This window comes from Gallus gallus, chromosome 4 (genome assembly GCF_016699485.2).
Source record: "Gallus gallus isolate bGalGal1 chromosome 4, bGalGal1.mat.broiler.GRCg7b, whole genome shotgun sequence".
NCBI classification, from domain to species: domain Eukaryota; kingdom Metazoa; phylum Chordata; class Aves; order Galliformes; family Phasianidae; genus Gallus; species Gallus gallus.
The window spans coordinates 11972850-11988746 of NC_052535.1; the positions used below are offsets into that span (position 1 = coordinate 11972850).

Genomic DNA, 15897 nt, shown 5'->3' on the forward strand with positions numbered 1-15897 from the left:
TGTCCTCAGAGTGTTTATCACCATTAATCCAAGACTGCCCAACACGATGAGTGACAGATGTTCCTAAACATTTATTTCCCAGATAAGAAGAAAGGAGAGGCAAGAAACTGAAGGGATGCATTTATGGTTCGGATTAAATTTCAGAGCTAAGACTGCAATACAGGGAACTCCCCAGCTTGTTTTTCATCTTATAAATGACAGCTCTCTCCCATTAGAATTGCAAAGTAAACACTGAATAATTTTTTCCAATTTTTTAGCCTGATGCCACAGATATTAAAACAGGGTACCTGTCAATTATAATGGATCCAGAGGAAATGCCTCTTGATGAGCAGTGTGACCGTCTTCCCTATGACAGCAGTAAATGGGAGTTCCCAAGAGACAGACTGCGGCTGGGTGAGTGGTTTAGTGATTATTTTTACAAAGAATGATGGTTTCTCAGTGGATCTGTTGTACAATCCAAGAATCAGCCTACCATTTAGGGCTGGCATACTCCCATCCTTTGGTGAGAATTGGCACCAAGTCACAGAATTCAGTCATCCTTAATCAAGGTGAGACAAGGAGTTTGGTAAGAAGAGCAAAGATGTTGTCTCTCAAAACAGTTATCACCTCTTACTCTTCCTTGGAGAAGTGAAACCAAACTCTTAACAGGGGAAAGAAGGTACCTGCAGATACTGTGCCTGTAAGAAGCGTGGCTTCCCTCCTATAGAGGACCAGGGAAAGAGAGGTGAATCTGGAATGTTACAGTCTTACAGTGAATTTTTATTTTGAAGAAATCTATCCATCAAAAACTCAATTATTTATCAACCACTCAAAGTTGGCTTTGAGCTGTGAAGAACAATCAAGAAAGACAAACCAAATTTAACTGAACTCAACTCAATGGATGATAGAGCAAAGAAATGTAAAAAGCAGGCTGTGTTTGCTTAGAGAAACAGCAACATCTGTGTGCAACAATGAGTGCAGGGAATATATGTGCATGTGTGTGTGATTGGTGATTAAGCTGGATAATGGAGAAGAAAGGGGAGGACAGACCAAACAAAACAAAACAACGAAAATGAGAAGGTGGTGGGACATGGGCTCAAACTGGCAGAATGAAAGAGCCATACCACAATGCCCAGTGTACCCTACTGCATTACGTGTCAGAGCCCTCAGAGCACACTAGGTGGTATGGGCCTGAAAATTCAAATGAAAGTGAAGCTATGAAAGATGATCACCTGAAATTCCATTTAATGTAGTTTTTACTTCAAGTAAAAGTCAATAACTAAAGGGTCAAAGGGTTCTGGCTGTCTGAGTACCTTAGCAGGCCATCTCCATGACTGTGATTCATGAGAGAGCAGGGTTCCACAATTCCACATTTAACCTGATTTTCCAGGGCTTGAGGATATACTGTTTTTACCCTTAAGCCATATATATATGTATTCAGCCTTGCCTTCAGCTGAATCCAGATTTATTTATTCTACTCTGTTCTATCACATTCTGTATTGCATTAAAGTCATATGGATATAAATCATACTGTTTATATCCATATACTGCAAATATGTGATACAGGCTTCTGTCGACTGTCAGTCTACGTTGTGCCTGGGTGCTGGAGCCTTGTATTTCTTGCACAGCTGAGAATGCATGATTCCCTCTTACCTGATGCAGACTGTTTAAAGCCCCCTTTGGCTCATTCTTGACTCTTGCTTCTCTAGGTAAAACACTGGGTCACGGTGCTTTTGGGAAGGTGGTGGAAGCATCTGCTTTTGGCATTGATAAATCTTCAACCTGCAAAACAGTTGCCGTAAAAATGCTTAAAGGTACATATCCCTCTGAGATACTCAGGAGACTCCTCAGGGAACATGTGGGCAATAAGGTTTCCAGTTCTCAGCTCCAAACAAGTCTCAAGTTCATTGTGTTCAGAAGGGAGTGGGTTTGCCATATGGGAGCAATTAGTCCTTACAGAATGGATGTTAACGTGTAGGAAATGACAAGCGGGCTCCATGCTGTGCTGCTGATTGAGTCTGGTATCCCTAGAGGAGGAAAACAGCAGCTTACAGGTCTGTGAGGTTAGAAGGGAAACAGATTACAGAATGTAATTACACTAGATAGTCTGGAATTGGATCTAAGCCTTCGATCACAGCCCTTTCAGATGCACAACGGTTCAGGGGGTTGAGAAAAAGCAGTGCCAAGAGAGTAAATTAGAGACAACTTGCTTGCTATTATAGAAATTAAGGAAAGCTTTTACCATTCAGCAATGAGGAGTGGATGAACTTGGAGACTATTCTTTTGTGTTAAATTTACATATAAAGCTCTGCAGACAACTTATGAATAAATGCATCAGCCAGCACATTGGCTTCTTGAGCTTCAGCTTTTTAGCTGCTCATGTAGGATTTTTTCAAAAGTGCAGTCAATGCTCATTGGATAGCTTTGCACAGCCCACATTGCTCCACATTGCTGCTGCATGACTGTATTAACTTCTGCAATGCCATGAACTGGGAAATTCTCTTCCATCACAGCATTTGGTTTCTGTTGCTAGCTGCTTCTGATGCTCTGCTACTTCCCATCTCTCTCAAGTGCCAAACTCATCAGTTTATTACCTCTCTGGACATCCTCCAAACTCAGTCTCCCTTCTCTGCATTACTTAGTAGATCTTCAGATCATCATCTTTCGTTCTCATTTCCTCTGTTCCACACCCATCCCTGATGTATCCTAGAAACCACTGATCTAGCCACACTCCATCCAAAACTTACTGCCCTAGATAGCTCTGGGCTTTCATTCACTTCCATGCTGTGCTTCCCAGCTGATCCTCATGTCAGCTCCACCCTGCCCACACTTATTCAGCAAAAACTGAGTTTGTCTATCTAATTTTACCTTTTTCTCCCCTAGAGGGGTCAGCCAGCTCTAACCTGGTGTTCCCCAAACTAACATGCTCATAATTCATCATGTTTCTGAATAAACTAGATTCTCTAGCTTAATCAGTCCTTTCAGGGGAAAAAAAAAAAAAAAAAAAAAAGAGGCTCTGGAGATGTTTGCATTACTGTCATTGTAGTGTATCTGTCATTTCCTTGAAGCTGACTAGTGTCTGTTCTGGTTTGAAGGTTACATGTTAATGTGCTAGATTATCTGAAGCATTTCAGAGGCTGCTTTGTTTAGCTTTTGCCAGGCGTGTGTTCTGGCTGATGCTAGTATAACTCAGGAGAGGTGCCACCCACACACACATCTGTGACAGCAGTGACTGAAGAAACCTTTGGCTTGGAATAACTCCTTCTTTATGACACACAGTTTGGTGAAAATTTGTTTATGGGAGTTCTACCAACAGATAAAGAAGTTATAGCTGTTAAACCAAGTGATCTGTTACATAACTATTTGTTTCATTTTTAAACCTTACATGATTTTGCTAAGTCAAAAATAGAGGAAACAGGATGCAGCCCCTTTTTCTTTTGACCATGACAGTTTTGGAAGGAAGGTATAGGAAACAGGTCAGCATCTGAGGAGCATTCAGGATTGAGAATGTCTTTCTTAACATTGGCAGCAAAAGAGAATGGAAGTACAGTACAGCTGGCTAACCAGTGCTCATGAAATGTGGAGGTCATGGTTCATACACAGAGTCCCCTCAGCTTGGCTTGAATATATATTTCTTGGGTCAATGAGATCTCACAGGACTGAGATTTAGTAATGCTGTATGTTCTCCAGTACCTTTTGGAACTCATCTTGCAGATGTGGAGGGTTTCTTCAACACCTGCATTGGAGTGATGTTCAGATCAGTACTGCAGAGAAATATATTTGGAGGTATTGTGAAGAAGTACTGCTAAACTGCACATCACTGCTACCAAAAGAGAAGCACGTTATTCTGTGTGTTATTGTTGCTTAGAATGATTGTTCCTTTACTAAGCTTGTAAAATTCACTTCTTGCAAAGGCTCTCTGGGATCTGATTTAGGCAGGTTCTCCTACAGGACAGTAACTTCTGTAACCCATTCTAGAGAAAGGAAGGGTCACTCAAAAGACAGTGTTATTTCACTTCATAAAGGTCACCAGGAAACAATGAAGCAGCTGAATTATTATCTATTTGAGTCTGAAAGGCAAAGATACTGCAAGTAACCTGGGTGGCTTTTGTTTCCAAGTATAAACAGGATCTTGCTGTGTCCTGTTGAAAATATCCTGTTGTGTAAAGATGGTTTTTTCCTGTTTATCTTAAGCAGAATGTGCAACTACTAATGAATGCAAGGCTTTAATGTCTGAACTGAAGATCCTCATCCACATAGGACACCATCTGAATGTAGTCAACCTGCTGGGAGCCTGCACCAAAGCTGGAGGTAAGAAGTGCTCACTAAATATGAGGCAGAGAAGGAACCCTTCTCAGATACGATGGTATTTCAACGTATTTGTGATGCAGTGCCCAAGTCTCATGCACACACTGTTAAAGGAAGCACAAGGAGTGCTTGTACTGCTGCAGATATGGCCACATCACATGAATGGCTTCTGAAACTTTTCCCCAGACAGAGGTGTCACTTCTGTATTGTTTTTTTCTTTCTCCTTTGTAAGCTCATTTACAAAAGAGAGTATGAACTGTAGAGAGATGGGATCCTTCATTGCAGTTCAGTGTCTTAGTCTTCCACATGGGCACCATATATCATTTCAAAGGTGCTTGTGCCCTTCTTCTCCCTCTTCTTCCCTGCCATGTCAGAAGAATGCACCAGGCTAAGAGGTACTGGAGGCTTCCTCTTCCCAAGCAATTCACTCCTGCTAGGCAAAGGCAGTCCAAAGCTGAATGGAGCAGTAGCATGGACTTCCAAGGGGCTGAGCTGACATGACTTGCTGTACATCATGCAAAAATCTACTGGGAAGTGCAGACTTAAGCAAAAGATCCCATAAATCTTAGACCTTTGTCACTAAAGCATCCCTTCCCTTCCCATGCTACCCTACAAAGCATCTGTGTCTCTTACTGTGCTGTGCTTTAACTTCAGGGTGCCAACTCTAAAAGATGCCTTTTACGGCTTACCATGAACCTTCAAAACAATCCTCAAGGGACATTTAAGAGAGCTAAGGACAAAGAAACCAGAGTAAAATAAAAGAAAGGGAAAGAGTGAGAGAGATGGTATACACTTCTGTTGTTATCTGAGACTCTGAAACTATCATTTTCCCAAAGAACATGGAGTTGTCCATTTAAGTGGGGAAAATAAGATTTCAGCAAGGTAGATTTGTTAGGATGAGAGAAATCTTCCACCCAGCAAGATCCTCACAGTTCTAAAGGAGCAATCAGCAACCAGCAGCCTGCTGCAATCTGGGAACCAGAAATGGGGAGCTCACAGGGATTCTTAGAGCATGCAAACCCCAAAAGCTTGTATTCAGATATGTAAGCTACTTGGCTAGGTAGCTGGGATTGTGAGTAGAGAAGTTGTGGCCAAACAAATAGGTGCCTAAAACATGGCAGCCTCACTAGGAGGTCAGTAGTTGTTAACTACTTCAGCCACAGAGTTCTGCCTAGAAAAATACACTGCAGTAACTGGTCAGGTACTGTGATTATCCATCCACTGAGGACCTTTTTCTCCTAGGAACCCCTCAGTTTCCCAGTGCAACTGCAGACTGAAGAAAAATAGCTGTGAGCTCTCAAGACTGATGCTGAGATAGGAGCTACTATTAAAATGCCATTGCAGAATATGGTGTTTTTTCCTTCCTTGTTAGGTTTTATATAACCATACAACGGTACTCCTGATGAAGACTGATATTAAGTATGCACATACATTATTTTTGCAATATAACAAATAACAAATTTTAACACTTTGGCTGCACATCTGGAGCTAAGCACTTAGAATTAATGTGCAGTGTATGCTTTACAGTGAAGAAATAAAATACAGAGAAGTCGTGTCTAGGAAACGTATCAAAGCCATGTATAAATCAGTAACATTTTAACACAGCTACAGAGCTGTGCTTGAATCCGCATTTGCTTGGGGCATCCATGAGAGCATTTGACCTTGGGTTCTTCAGAGAAACGTCCCCCTAAGATCTCCTTGCTCTGCCAGACCCCTGCACTCCAACTGGGGCAAGCTGTGTGCTCAGCAGCTGAACCACCCTGACCTGGGGCTGGCTGTGCTTGTGCAGTCACTGTGCTGAGAAGGTTACAGCTCCGGTCAGTAGGATCTGTCAAGGATCCAGCACACTTTCATTGCCTCCACTGGCATCAGCTCACGCAAAACAAGCAATTGCAAAGACAGAGGACACTGTTATTCTGTGAATAGAATAAACAATCATAATAACATAGGGGAGTGCATATTCCTCTTTATAATTCTGAATTTTATGTTGCCTGTAAATACAAAATAAATACCAATCTTCATCATTGAATGGAGAAAAGAATCAGCGTTATACTTCCTTCTTTCTGTATCTACTGTTGATTATGTGCTTCTGGAGTGTCACTTCTCTGTTTCCTAAATTCCTCACCTATTTAACAGAAATGATAGTATTTGCCTATTTTGAATAGGATTTGTGAGGATAAGGTAACATTAAGTGCTTTGCAGTGCTTTAGAACTCATTTGACTTTCACTGTCTTTTTAGGTCCTTTAATGGTCATAGTAGAATATTGCAAATATGGAAATCTGTCCAATTATCTACGAGGAAAACGAGGAGATTTCATTGCATACAAGGTAAAGGAATGACAGTCATAAGCCAAAGAACTAACAACCACTGACCTTAAGTTCATATTTTTCTGCATTAACACAGGGGTTTTGGTATTTATTCGTGGTTGGACTCTATGATCTTTGAGGTCTTTTCCAACCTGAGTGATTCTATGATTCTGTGATATATATAGGCTGCTTTCACACCACACTTCAATTCACATATGCAAGAAAAGCATATGGTCTTCCTTGTAGGACCTCACTCCCATCCTCTTCTTCCCCTGCGCCTACTAAAGAAATAGTTGGAAATACCCAAATAGTAGTGCATTTGAGACAGAAAGGGAACTTCTTGTGATACGCTACCCAGCACAAGGGGGTCACAAAAACTGGTTTGAACAACATAAGCCTAATTCGGGGATTTGTGTTTGGTAGCCCCCAGTTATCAAAACTAGCTCACCTTCTCCACCATGTCTCGTTCCCATCTCCTGTGCTCTCCCTTCTATGCCAATCCAAGAGCCTGTGCAGCATGCAAACATGGTCTGCAGTAAAGCAAACCATGGTTGTGTTTCCAAAGGGTTGTGTCCATCCACACAAACATTTGTGTTAGCACAGATTGGGCTATGATACAAGGGAAGACACAGAAAGTCAGGAATCAGCAATGAGGAGAGGATGGGGCTACTTTCCCATCATGAAAACAGTACCACAGGGCTCTTGACAACAAGCCCTGCAAGAACTGAAGTCTCTCCAGAATTACAGTCTCTCTGCTCATCCCTTAGTCTCATCTAACCTGCTTCTACCTAACTTTCTTGGTACAATATTGGTAAATGGGGGTAAAGTGGGAGGACCTGTATTAATAAATAGGAAGTGAGGGAACATCATTTTCAAATATGGCTTGAGTGCATCTCCAGGGGACCTTTTCTCCTCTCCATATGCCATTCCATTGCATAACTTTCAATACCGAGGTATGACATCTTCAAATGCTAAAATCAGTTTTATACCATTTCTAGTCCCAGGAGAACTCTGGTCAAGCAGAGAAAAGCCTCGATGAGTCCAGCAGCGATTTGACAGAGCTGATCAAGAGACGCCTTGAGAGTGTAGCCAGCACTGGGAGCTCTGCCAGCTCAGGATTTATTGAAGATAAGAGTTACAGTGACTCCGAAGAGGATGAAGAAGGTAAAAGAAACCCACCTAATCCCACATCTTTCATTGTGAAGATTTTTCTGTTAGTTATCTTCCTGTTGCTTGGTCAGTGCCACATACACTGTCACCCACTTCACAAGCCCTTACACTGCATGATGTGCTTCGGGAACCACAGATTCCTTCTCCTCCCTGCTCCTCACTCCAACTTTCTCACAAAAAGAAATTTGCAATAGCATATGTATACGAAAGCTGCTCCTGCTGTGTAGGAGTAACAGCAGCATTTTACCAGGAGATTTGTTAGGGCCAATCTGTCCCCAGTCTCTTCACACACTATAAATAGTTCCCCTCTCTTTTATCCCCAGATATTGTTTTACCCATAGCTAAATGATGTGAATAATGTTGGATTAAACTCTTTTAGCCATCTGGTCTGGCTCTAGGTCAGTGATTCCCAAGCCAGAACTGTGATTCTGGTGAAGTCATAGCATTTTAGACAGCTTGTGAACCTAACAATCCTCAGATGCAGGACTGGGTTCATCAGTGTGACAGCAACACCAGCACCCAAAAGCTCTTGGACTGCTGCTGTAGTGTTCTGTTCTGTCTGTGATCTCTCCTAGATGCTGAAGATCTGTACAAGCGGCCACTGACTTTGGAGGATCTGATTTGTTACAGCTTCCAAGTGGCAAAAGGGATGGAATTTCTAGCCTCCAGAAAAGTGAGTTCATTAAAACATCATGCGTATCTGACATGAAGAAACCCAAATAGCTTTTGAGCCTGTGTAATCTGTTATTTGAGCTTGTAGTAAAGTGTTGGAGATCACCTTAGCTCTAGTGGTTAAGCAGTCAGTAGCACTGAAAGAGCTGTGAAGGAGCATCTGTCATGTTCTGGGATAGGAAGGTGTGACTACAAACTGTAAGGCCATCCACAGAACTGACTCAAGCGAATGCAGGAAGTTTCTGTGCAGGGTTTCTGGTGTGGTCAGTAAAGTGCTGCTGAGTGACAGAGAGGGACTACACAGCTGTTTGTTTAGCATGTCAGTTATGGTGGAGACTGTCAGCAAAGCTAACACATCTTTGGCATAGGAAAAAAAAGTACGTTTGTAACCTGAGGTAAGACTTCTTTTGTATAAATTAAAGGTATAAATTAAAGTACACATACCAAAGTATGAACAAAATCGAGAGCTTGGACTTAGCACAAAGCTACATGGGCAGCACACACAGAAATTACATGCACAGCAATTGCCTATGTGAAATGACCCTGTTCTCACACATGCTCATGGGACTGCATTTGCAAATGTAGCTCCTGCTGCTTTTTGATCTCTCCCAAGTTTGCCAAACAATAATTAACAGGAAAATAGCACTCCTTTAGTCTCATCATTACTATGAACATTATTTCATACAGAAAAAATCTGAAGATGAACTGCAATACTTAGTTTGTTCCCCAAGTTATTTTCTCCCTCTCTTTTACCTTCTCACAACAAAAGCACCTTTATCTGTCCATCTCCAAAGGAGGTCTCATGCTTTCAGCCCTAGCCGTGACCCGCTGTCCAGGCAAACTCCTGATGTTGCCTCTCTTCATTCCCTCACAGTGCATCCATCGGGATTTGGCAGCAAGGAACATCCTTCTTTCTGAGAACAACGTGGTGAAGATCTGTGACTTTGGGCTAGCCAGGGACATTTACAAAGACCCCGACTATGTACGGAAAGGAGATGTAAGTGGAAAAAACCTAAAATGCTAATCTCAGGCCTTTATTCTTCTAGGACTTGAGCAGATTGTTAACAACAGTTCTGGCAATGTGTTATGTCTTTTGCGTTCTTAGGCAAGACTTCCACTCAAATGGATGGCTCCAGAAGCAATTTTCGATAAGATCTACACAACACAGAGTGATGTCTGGTCTTTTGGAGTTCTGCTATGGGAAATATTTTCTCTAGGTAAGAACGTGTTTTTTTTTCTCCTAACTGATGGCTCTATGGTTACTATGAGAAACTTTTTACAAAAGATAATGATGTGATGTCATGCTTCTATTTCAGTCAGTACAATTGCACAGTGTGTATCAGGTGTAAAATAGTCAACAAGAACTCCATCTGGCAAAGTACATGAAAGCAGTGAATACGGGGGAGCAGAGGCAGGAACCAAACAAATCTAAAACCTTGGACTTGACATTTGTAATAACTGTAACCAACAGAACACAGAGATAACACAAGCCTCAAATACTCAGGAGTGAAATATTTCTTTGAGAGCAATGAAGAAGTTTCCCCATCAAACCATATTTTGCCATAAGCTCTCTGCTTCAGGAAACCATGCAGCCCAGAGGTTGCAGAGGATTGCACTGCTGCTGACACAGTGGTCTGATGTTGCTCATGGCAGACCAGGAAACCCTGAGGAGTTTGGCCACATCACATTTTATCTCAGTCAATTATCTTCCCCATAAAAACTAAGATTTTAAGTAAGAAAAATGCACTGGCAACAGCTGCCATCAGGTTGACATGAGAACCAGTGCTAGGCTCTGCTTAGATCATTTTGGCAACAAACAGGTAGAATGCATACATTTCTGGCCATATCATTTGCAAGCCACAAAATACTTGAAGGGATGGTAATACTCTTCTTTATATAGATTCAATCTTCTGGTGCTATTAGAAGTCTCAGCTTCACTGAGACCTGGTTACTGTCCCGTAATTAAAGCCCTGAAATGTAGACAAGCGGTCTTACAGGGAGTTGGATTTTGCAGTTCTCAAATTCTCTTTACAGAGTAGCAAGTCTTGTTTTCCTGAGGGAACTTAGGAATGTCAGCTCTGGCTTCTTTGATTAGCATTTGCAGACAAAAGAAAACAAGCAGAATTGTCAACTTAAGCTTCTGAATTTGAAAGCAAACTCTGTAATCTCCTACTATCTTTGGTCCACGGATCAGTTGCAATTAATGATTGGGCTCAAGATGCCATGTCCAGATCTGGATGCAAAGTCCAGAGGTGTTTCTAACTCAAACTTTATTCAGGGTTGTTTGCAAAGAACACAACCTGATTTCAGTCAAAGTCTTTGATTTGGACTTTTCTCTATTTTATATCAGCTTGCAAAAGGAAGTTCACACTCAAGTGGTTAAAGCAAGTGGCAGGTGTTGCGTTCCCCCAGCCTAGCTCTATTTATTTACAGGTTTGTTACTTTGGTGTAACACTTCCAGGGCTCTGTAACAGGATCATGCTGTGTGTGTTTTGAAACACCATAGAAAGGTGAAGTTCCAGAAGGCTGGCAATGCCCCAGTTTTAACAGAGGGTTGCAGGAGATGCATCAGCATCAGCACACAGAGACATGCACAGGGGGGTGGCCTCTCCATTGTGCATCTCCAAGGAACCAAATGGATTGCACACTGGTGAATGGCAAAGACAGTGTTTTACAGATGTCGACTTTGGGTCATTTGGCCTTTAATATCAAAGACTAACAGAAATTAAATTTTTTTCACTGAAATTGAAAAATTGAAATTTTTCACTGAAAAAGGCATAGATAGCCTTTTTTCTTAATGAAGGTGCTTACTTGGGACAATAGATTGACCTGTTCTGAATTTAGGGAAATCTACCAGCTTACTCCAAGGGCTGCCATTCGTAGAGCTGCTGCCCTCACTGTGACGTAGATCCAAACTGCTTTCCTCAATCCATGGCACAGACTCAAAACCAAGTCATTTTCTCTTAAGAGGGTTTTCATTCAGATCATCCAAGCATGCCTGTGGTTTGGCACCACTCACATCTGCAGCTCACACGATAAATATTTAATTAAGGATTTGTGTCACTGATTGAACTCTCTTATATAAAAGTTTTACAGATATTTGAGAGCCAGGGAAAGGAAAGTTATTTGTCACTGCTACAGGGCATGTTTTAGCTCCCACTTACAACTGCTGCTTTTTACAGGGTCCCACAGACTTAGCACCCTCCAAAAAAAACCAGCTTCTGACTAGCAAAATGCAGAGTTCATTTGGACATGGGTCCTGCCAGGGTCAGCAGCTGAATGAAGCATGATAGGCTTCCTCTTGACAGGCTGGCAGACTGGGTCCGTTTTGGTGGCATACAGGGAAATCAGAACTGGAAAGACCGTTTATTTTAATGTGAGGCTGGGTTTGCATTGAGCTCTGCACTATGTAAATGGAGTCAGCGCACCTCATGTCAGGTAGTGCCAGCAATTCCTAATAGATCCTGAAGGCATTTACAGAATGGCAATGTCCCTTGGAATTTAAATATGCACTTTTCAAAAGGTAATCAAATGTAATCATGTAAACAAGTAGTGCCTGGTTGTATAACATCAGCATCTTATTATCCTACTAAAATAAAACCAAGATCAAAAGAGTACTAGTATATCAAATGCATGCCACTTCTTTGAGCAGTTTGAAACAGATTTCCCCTAAGGAAAACGTAATGTTTAGACCTTACACCATATGCTTCAGCCTACATTTCTCCTAAGCTGTCTCAGCATCCCATATTCAAATTATGAGGTAGTCTAGATGAAGTATAATGGTGAGTGGAGGTGGGAAAGGGAGATTTCTCTACTTTTGAGATTTGAACTGCCTTCAGCTAGTAGATGCCAGCAGTGGCCAAAATATAAACTAACAAAACATTTTGCAGTCATAATTCAAGGCAGTTTACCATTGCATTCCCTGTACTTGGTCTCACCAACATATTGCAGTTGCTTTGATCAGTGATGTAACCATGAATAAGTAACTCAAATTGATTTACTTGACTTGATTTACTGAGTGAACTGGGGCTGTTTAGTCTGGGGAAGAGGAGGTTGAGGGGAGACCTTATTTCTCTCTTCCAATACCTGACAGGTGATTGCAGAGAGAGTGAGGTTGGTCTCTTACTGGTGACAGGTGACAGGATGAGGGGAAATGGCCTCAAGTTGTGGCAGGGGAGGTTTAGGTTGGATATCAGGAAAAACTTCTTTACAGAAAGGGTTGTTAAGCACTGGAATAGGCTCCCCAGGGAGGTGATTGAGTCACTATCCCTGAATGTGTTTAAAATCTGTTTGGATGTAGTACTCAGGGACATGATTTAGTGGTGGGTTAGAGGGTAGTATGGTTAGGTTGTGGTTGGACTTGATGATCTTTAAGGTCTTTTCCAACCTGAGCTATTCTATGATTCTGTGACAGATCAAATGGAATTCTCCATCCTTCCTCACTCAGTTCCACTGCCTTGTCTTCAAGGTCTCAGTCCCAGTCAACCTATACAAATACAAAGACAAGCTATTGATAGGTCAGGAGATGTACAAGTGGCAGTTTAGTAGCTTGGACAACAATCAGTGCTTCCAGACCCTATACCTATCCATGCCATTTTCTTAGTTTAACTGTGGGTAAACAGTGCTGTAGCGCCTATCTGTTCACTTAATCAGAGAGATCATGAGAGCTGATGGAAGCATGTTTAGAGATCTTCGGCCAGTGAGTGATGCTATGTAAGCTGAACGTTACACTAGCAAGTTATTATGATCATAATGACAGAACAAAGACAAAATTAGGAAGGAAAATCAGGATGCAAAGCAGAAACAATACTCCTGACTATTCCTAATATACATAGCTCCAGGGAACACTCTTAACACTGTGATCTGATACTTGCACATCAAGGAATGTACCGTGGCTAAGCACCTCCAAACTTTGAATGCCATCAGAACCTATTTGCTGTGTTGAGCTGCCCTCTTATGGAGTTCCCTGGACTTCTATCCCCGCATAGTGTTGTAGATTGAGTGGTCAGATTCACAGAATAGAGTAATTCAAGGAGCAGTCACATTTTGGCATCCTCTTCTCTGCCTTTCTCCAGAAGATTTCTGCTGTGCTTGTGGTACCTCCGAGAGCAAAGCACTCAGTGATGTTTCCAAACTGGAGGGGGAAAATACAGGAAATAAATACACAGGAATGCTGTAGACAGTAAATCGTATACAGATTCCTTGAGGGCTGGATGCAGATTCAGATTCCATTCAATCCTCTTCATTAAGACTTGATTAAATTTTCTTCCAAATTCACCATCCAGCCTGTAGGATGCCAAAATGTGGAAGACAAGGGCTGAACTGAATGTAAAGACTTTGCAGGGAAGGAAGAGAAGAAACGTTACAGATCTTTCAGGTTTACCCCCAGTAGGTTACGTAATTTTTCAAACTTCAGTACAGACATCTCTTGAATTTTACCTATCAGATGCCAGGGTACTTCCACAAATTACATGTCTGCTCCTTCTATTTATGGGGCATTGCAAAGTACAGATGTCATAAAACAATGATCACAAGTTCTGATAAGCCCTTTTTCTCTAATTAATTGCAGAAAATATACATTCAATTAATACATATACTTATTCCTCTGAAGATAAATGAAATCAATCTCCCTGGAAGACAGTATATAACTAAATGCATGAACTAGAAATTCCTTACCAAGAGGTCATGTGAAATCTCAAACTAACAACATTTATTTCTCTTCTGCCATGGTTTACCTTGGAGTGGTCCTTCCTATATTACAAATTCAGAGGAGACCGCGTGACTGAAACCTCTAAAAAGAGTCTGTAATGGGTTGCCAACTGAAACGTTTAGACAGTTAGTGGTTACAACACCTTCTTTGCTCCAGCCTCTTTTACTACAAGACTCCAGACAATCTCGATTTCTCAGCAGATGTCACCAACTTGTGTTTCATTCACTGAGCACCCTTCTTACTTTTCCCATCAGGTGCCTCCCCATACCCCGGAGTGCAGATAGATGAGGACTTCTGCCGACGGCTCAAGGAGGGAACCCGGATGAGATCACCAGAATATTCTACTCCAGAAGTGTAAGAGCTCCTGGTTTTGTATTGAAAGATGCTGCATGTCATTTAAGTATCACAAAGGAGATTGTAATAAGTCTGAAAGAGGAAGGAGACCTCATCAGATGATGGCTGTATTTTGCATTTTGTTTTCAGTAAACATTGTAGTAGGGCATATGTTGAATCTCCTGATAACACAGATGGATGCTAGTGAAAGACCAAGTCAGCTCAACCTCTGCCAACAAGATGAACAGATCTCCCTAAGTTGTACTTCATGAATGTAAACTGAGGAAACTGTTGTGTGCTGGCATCCATAGCTATGACTTATTTCAGCAACATCAGTAGGGCCTGACAGTCAAATCAGTCTAAAGCTAGGTGAGAATAAAAAGCCTACAGGCTCTTTTGAAACAAGAGATAGATTAAAAAATGTTCCACATGAAACTAGAGTAGAATTGGGATTAAGATGTGTTCAAATCTCCATGTGAACACATCTTAATCCCAAACTACCCAAATGAGGACCAAAACAAGCAGTAGCAGAAAAAAACAGTTGGGATGCAAAGATTGTGTCATTCTATTTTTTTAATACCTGTGGTTTTTATCTAGATACCAGACAATGCTAGACTGCTGGCATGGAGTGCCCACAGAGAGGCCCACCTTCACTGAGCTTGTAGAGCGCTTAGGAGACCTTCTTCAGGCCAATGTACAGCAGGTACAGCAACGCAATATTTCTTCAGGGAACATGGACTTATACAAATGTGTATGTGTGTGTGTGGATATGTATGTGCCTGTACACAAGTAAAGACTATGCTAAGCAGATTTGATATCATAACATAGGCCACAAGGAAAATGGCTGCTGAAATGAGTAAAGAAAATGTTTATTATTCAAAGGGGATTATATTTCAAAACTAGAAGTTCATCCATATCTAATAAGAGAAACTTACAGTACATTAATTTAAATATTGGCTCATTTGCCCCTTAGAGAAACAATGGTGCTTTACCTCACAAACAATTTTAATTAGATTTCAATATAGTAAACTGCTAGTTGGGCTGAACTCTCTCTCTCAATTTCTGAGCTTATGTTCATCAGCACTCCTAGGAGCTTTAAAAGGATGCCGTGTGAATCTCAGAAAGTCAATTACATAATTATTAATTTCATAGTAGTTAACCACTTTCCTACCTCAGTAAAAACAACCCGATCCATTATGTAACTGTCAATTTACAATTCTCCTCCAGCTCTTTCTTATCTGTAGATAAATTTAGTGAAGCCAAGTTGAAGAGAGCCCAGTTTGCAATATGAAGAGCTTTTGAGTTCTGTGCTGAAACCAAAGTAAATTAAGGAGATATAAAAATCATGATAAGGAAATAGCATACTAAAATGGTTCAAAAGCAAAGGAAAATTTGGACAGTTTTAGGACTTGGCAATT

At 41.3% G+C, this 15897-nt stretch overlaps 1 protein-coding gene and 1 long non-coding RNA gene across 4 annotated transcripts in view; one reads left to right on the plus strand and one right to left on the minus strand.

Annotated features, from left to right (window-relative positions):
• The window catches only part of LOC107052080, a 139058-nt gene extending 136072 nt beyond the window's left edge, over window positions 1-2986 (minus strand). The window contains exon 1 of the long non-coding RNA XR_003074821.3: window positions 1633-2986. This is a non-coding gene — a long non-coding RNA (uncharacterized LOC107052080). The remainder of the gene's footprint in view (window positions 1-1632) is intronic.
• The window catches only part of VEGFRKDRL (vascular endothelial growth factor receptor kdr-like), a 123330-nt gene that overhangs the window by 89694 nt on the left and 17739 nt on the right, over window positions 1-15897 (plus strand). For 2 of the 3 annotated variants that reach the window (XM_015278582.4, XM_015278583.4), the window contains exons 17-26: window positions 258-393; window positions 1689-1793; window positions 4174-4290; window positions 6527-6615; window positions 7593-7758; window positions 8340-8437; window positions 9311-9433; window positions 9542-9653; window positions 14401-14500; window positions 15077-15182. In XM_015278582.4, coding sequence (XP_015134068.2) covers window positions 258-393; window positions 1689-1793; window positions 4174-4290; window positions 6527-6615; window positions 7593-7758; window positions 8340-8437; window positions 9311-9433; window positions 9542-9653; window positions 14401-14500; window positions 15077-15182 — 1152 coding nt within the window. The remainder of the gene's footprint in view (window positions 1-257; window positions 394-1688; window positions 1794-4173; window positions 4291-6526; window positions 6616-7592; window positions 7759-8339; window positions 8438-9310; window positions 9434-9541; window positions 9654-14400; window positions 14501-15076; window positions 15183-15897) is intronic. The other variant, XM_420292.8, reaches the window with a different exon arrangement.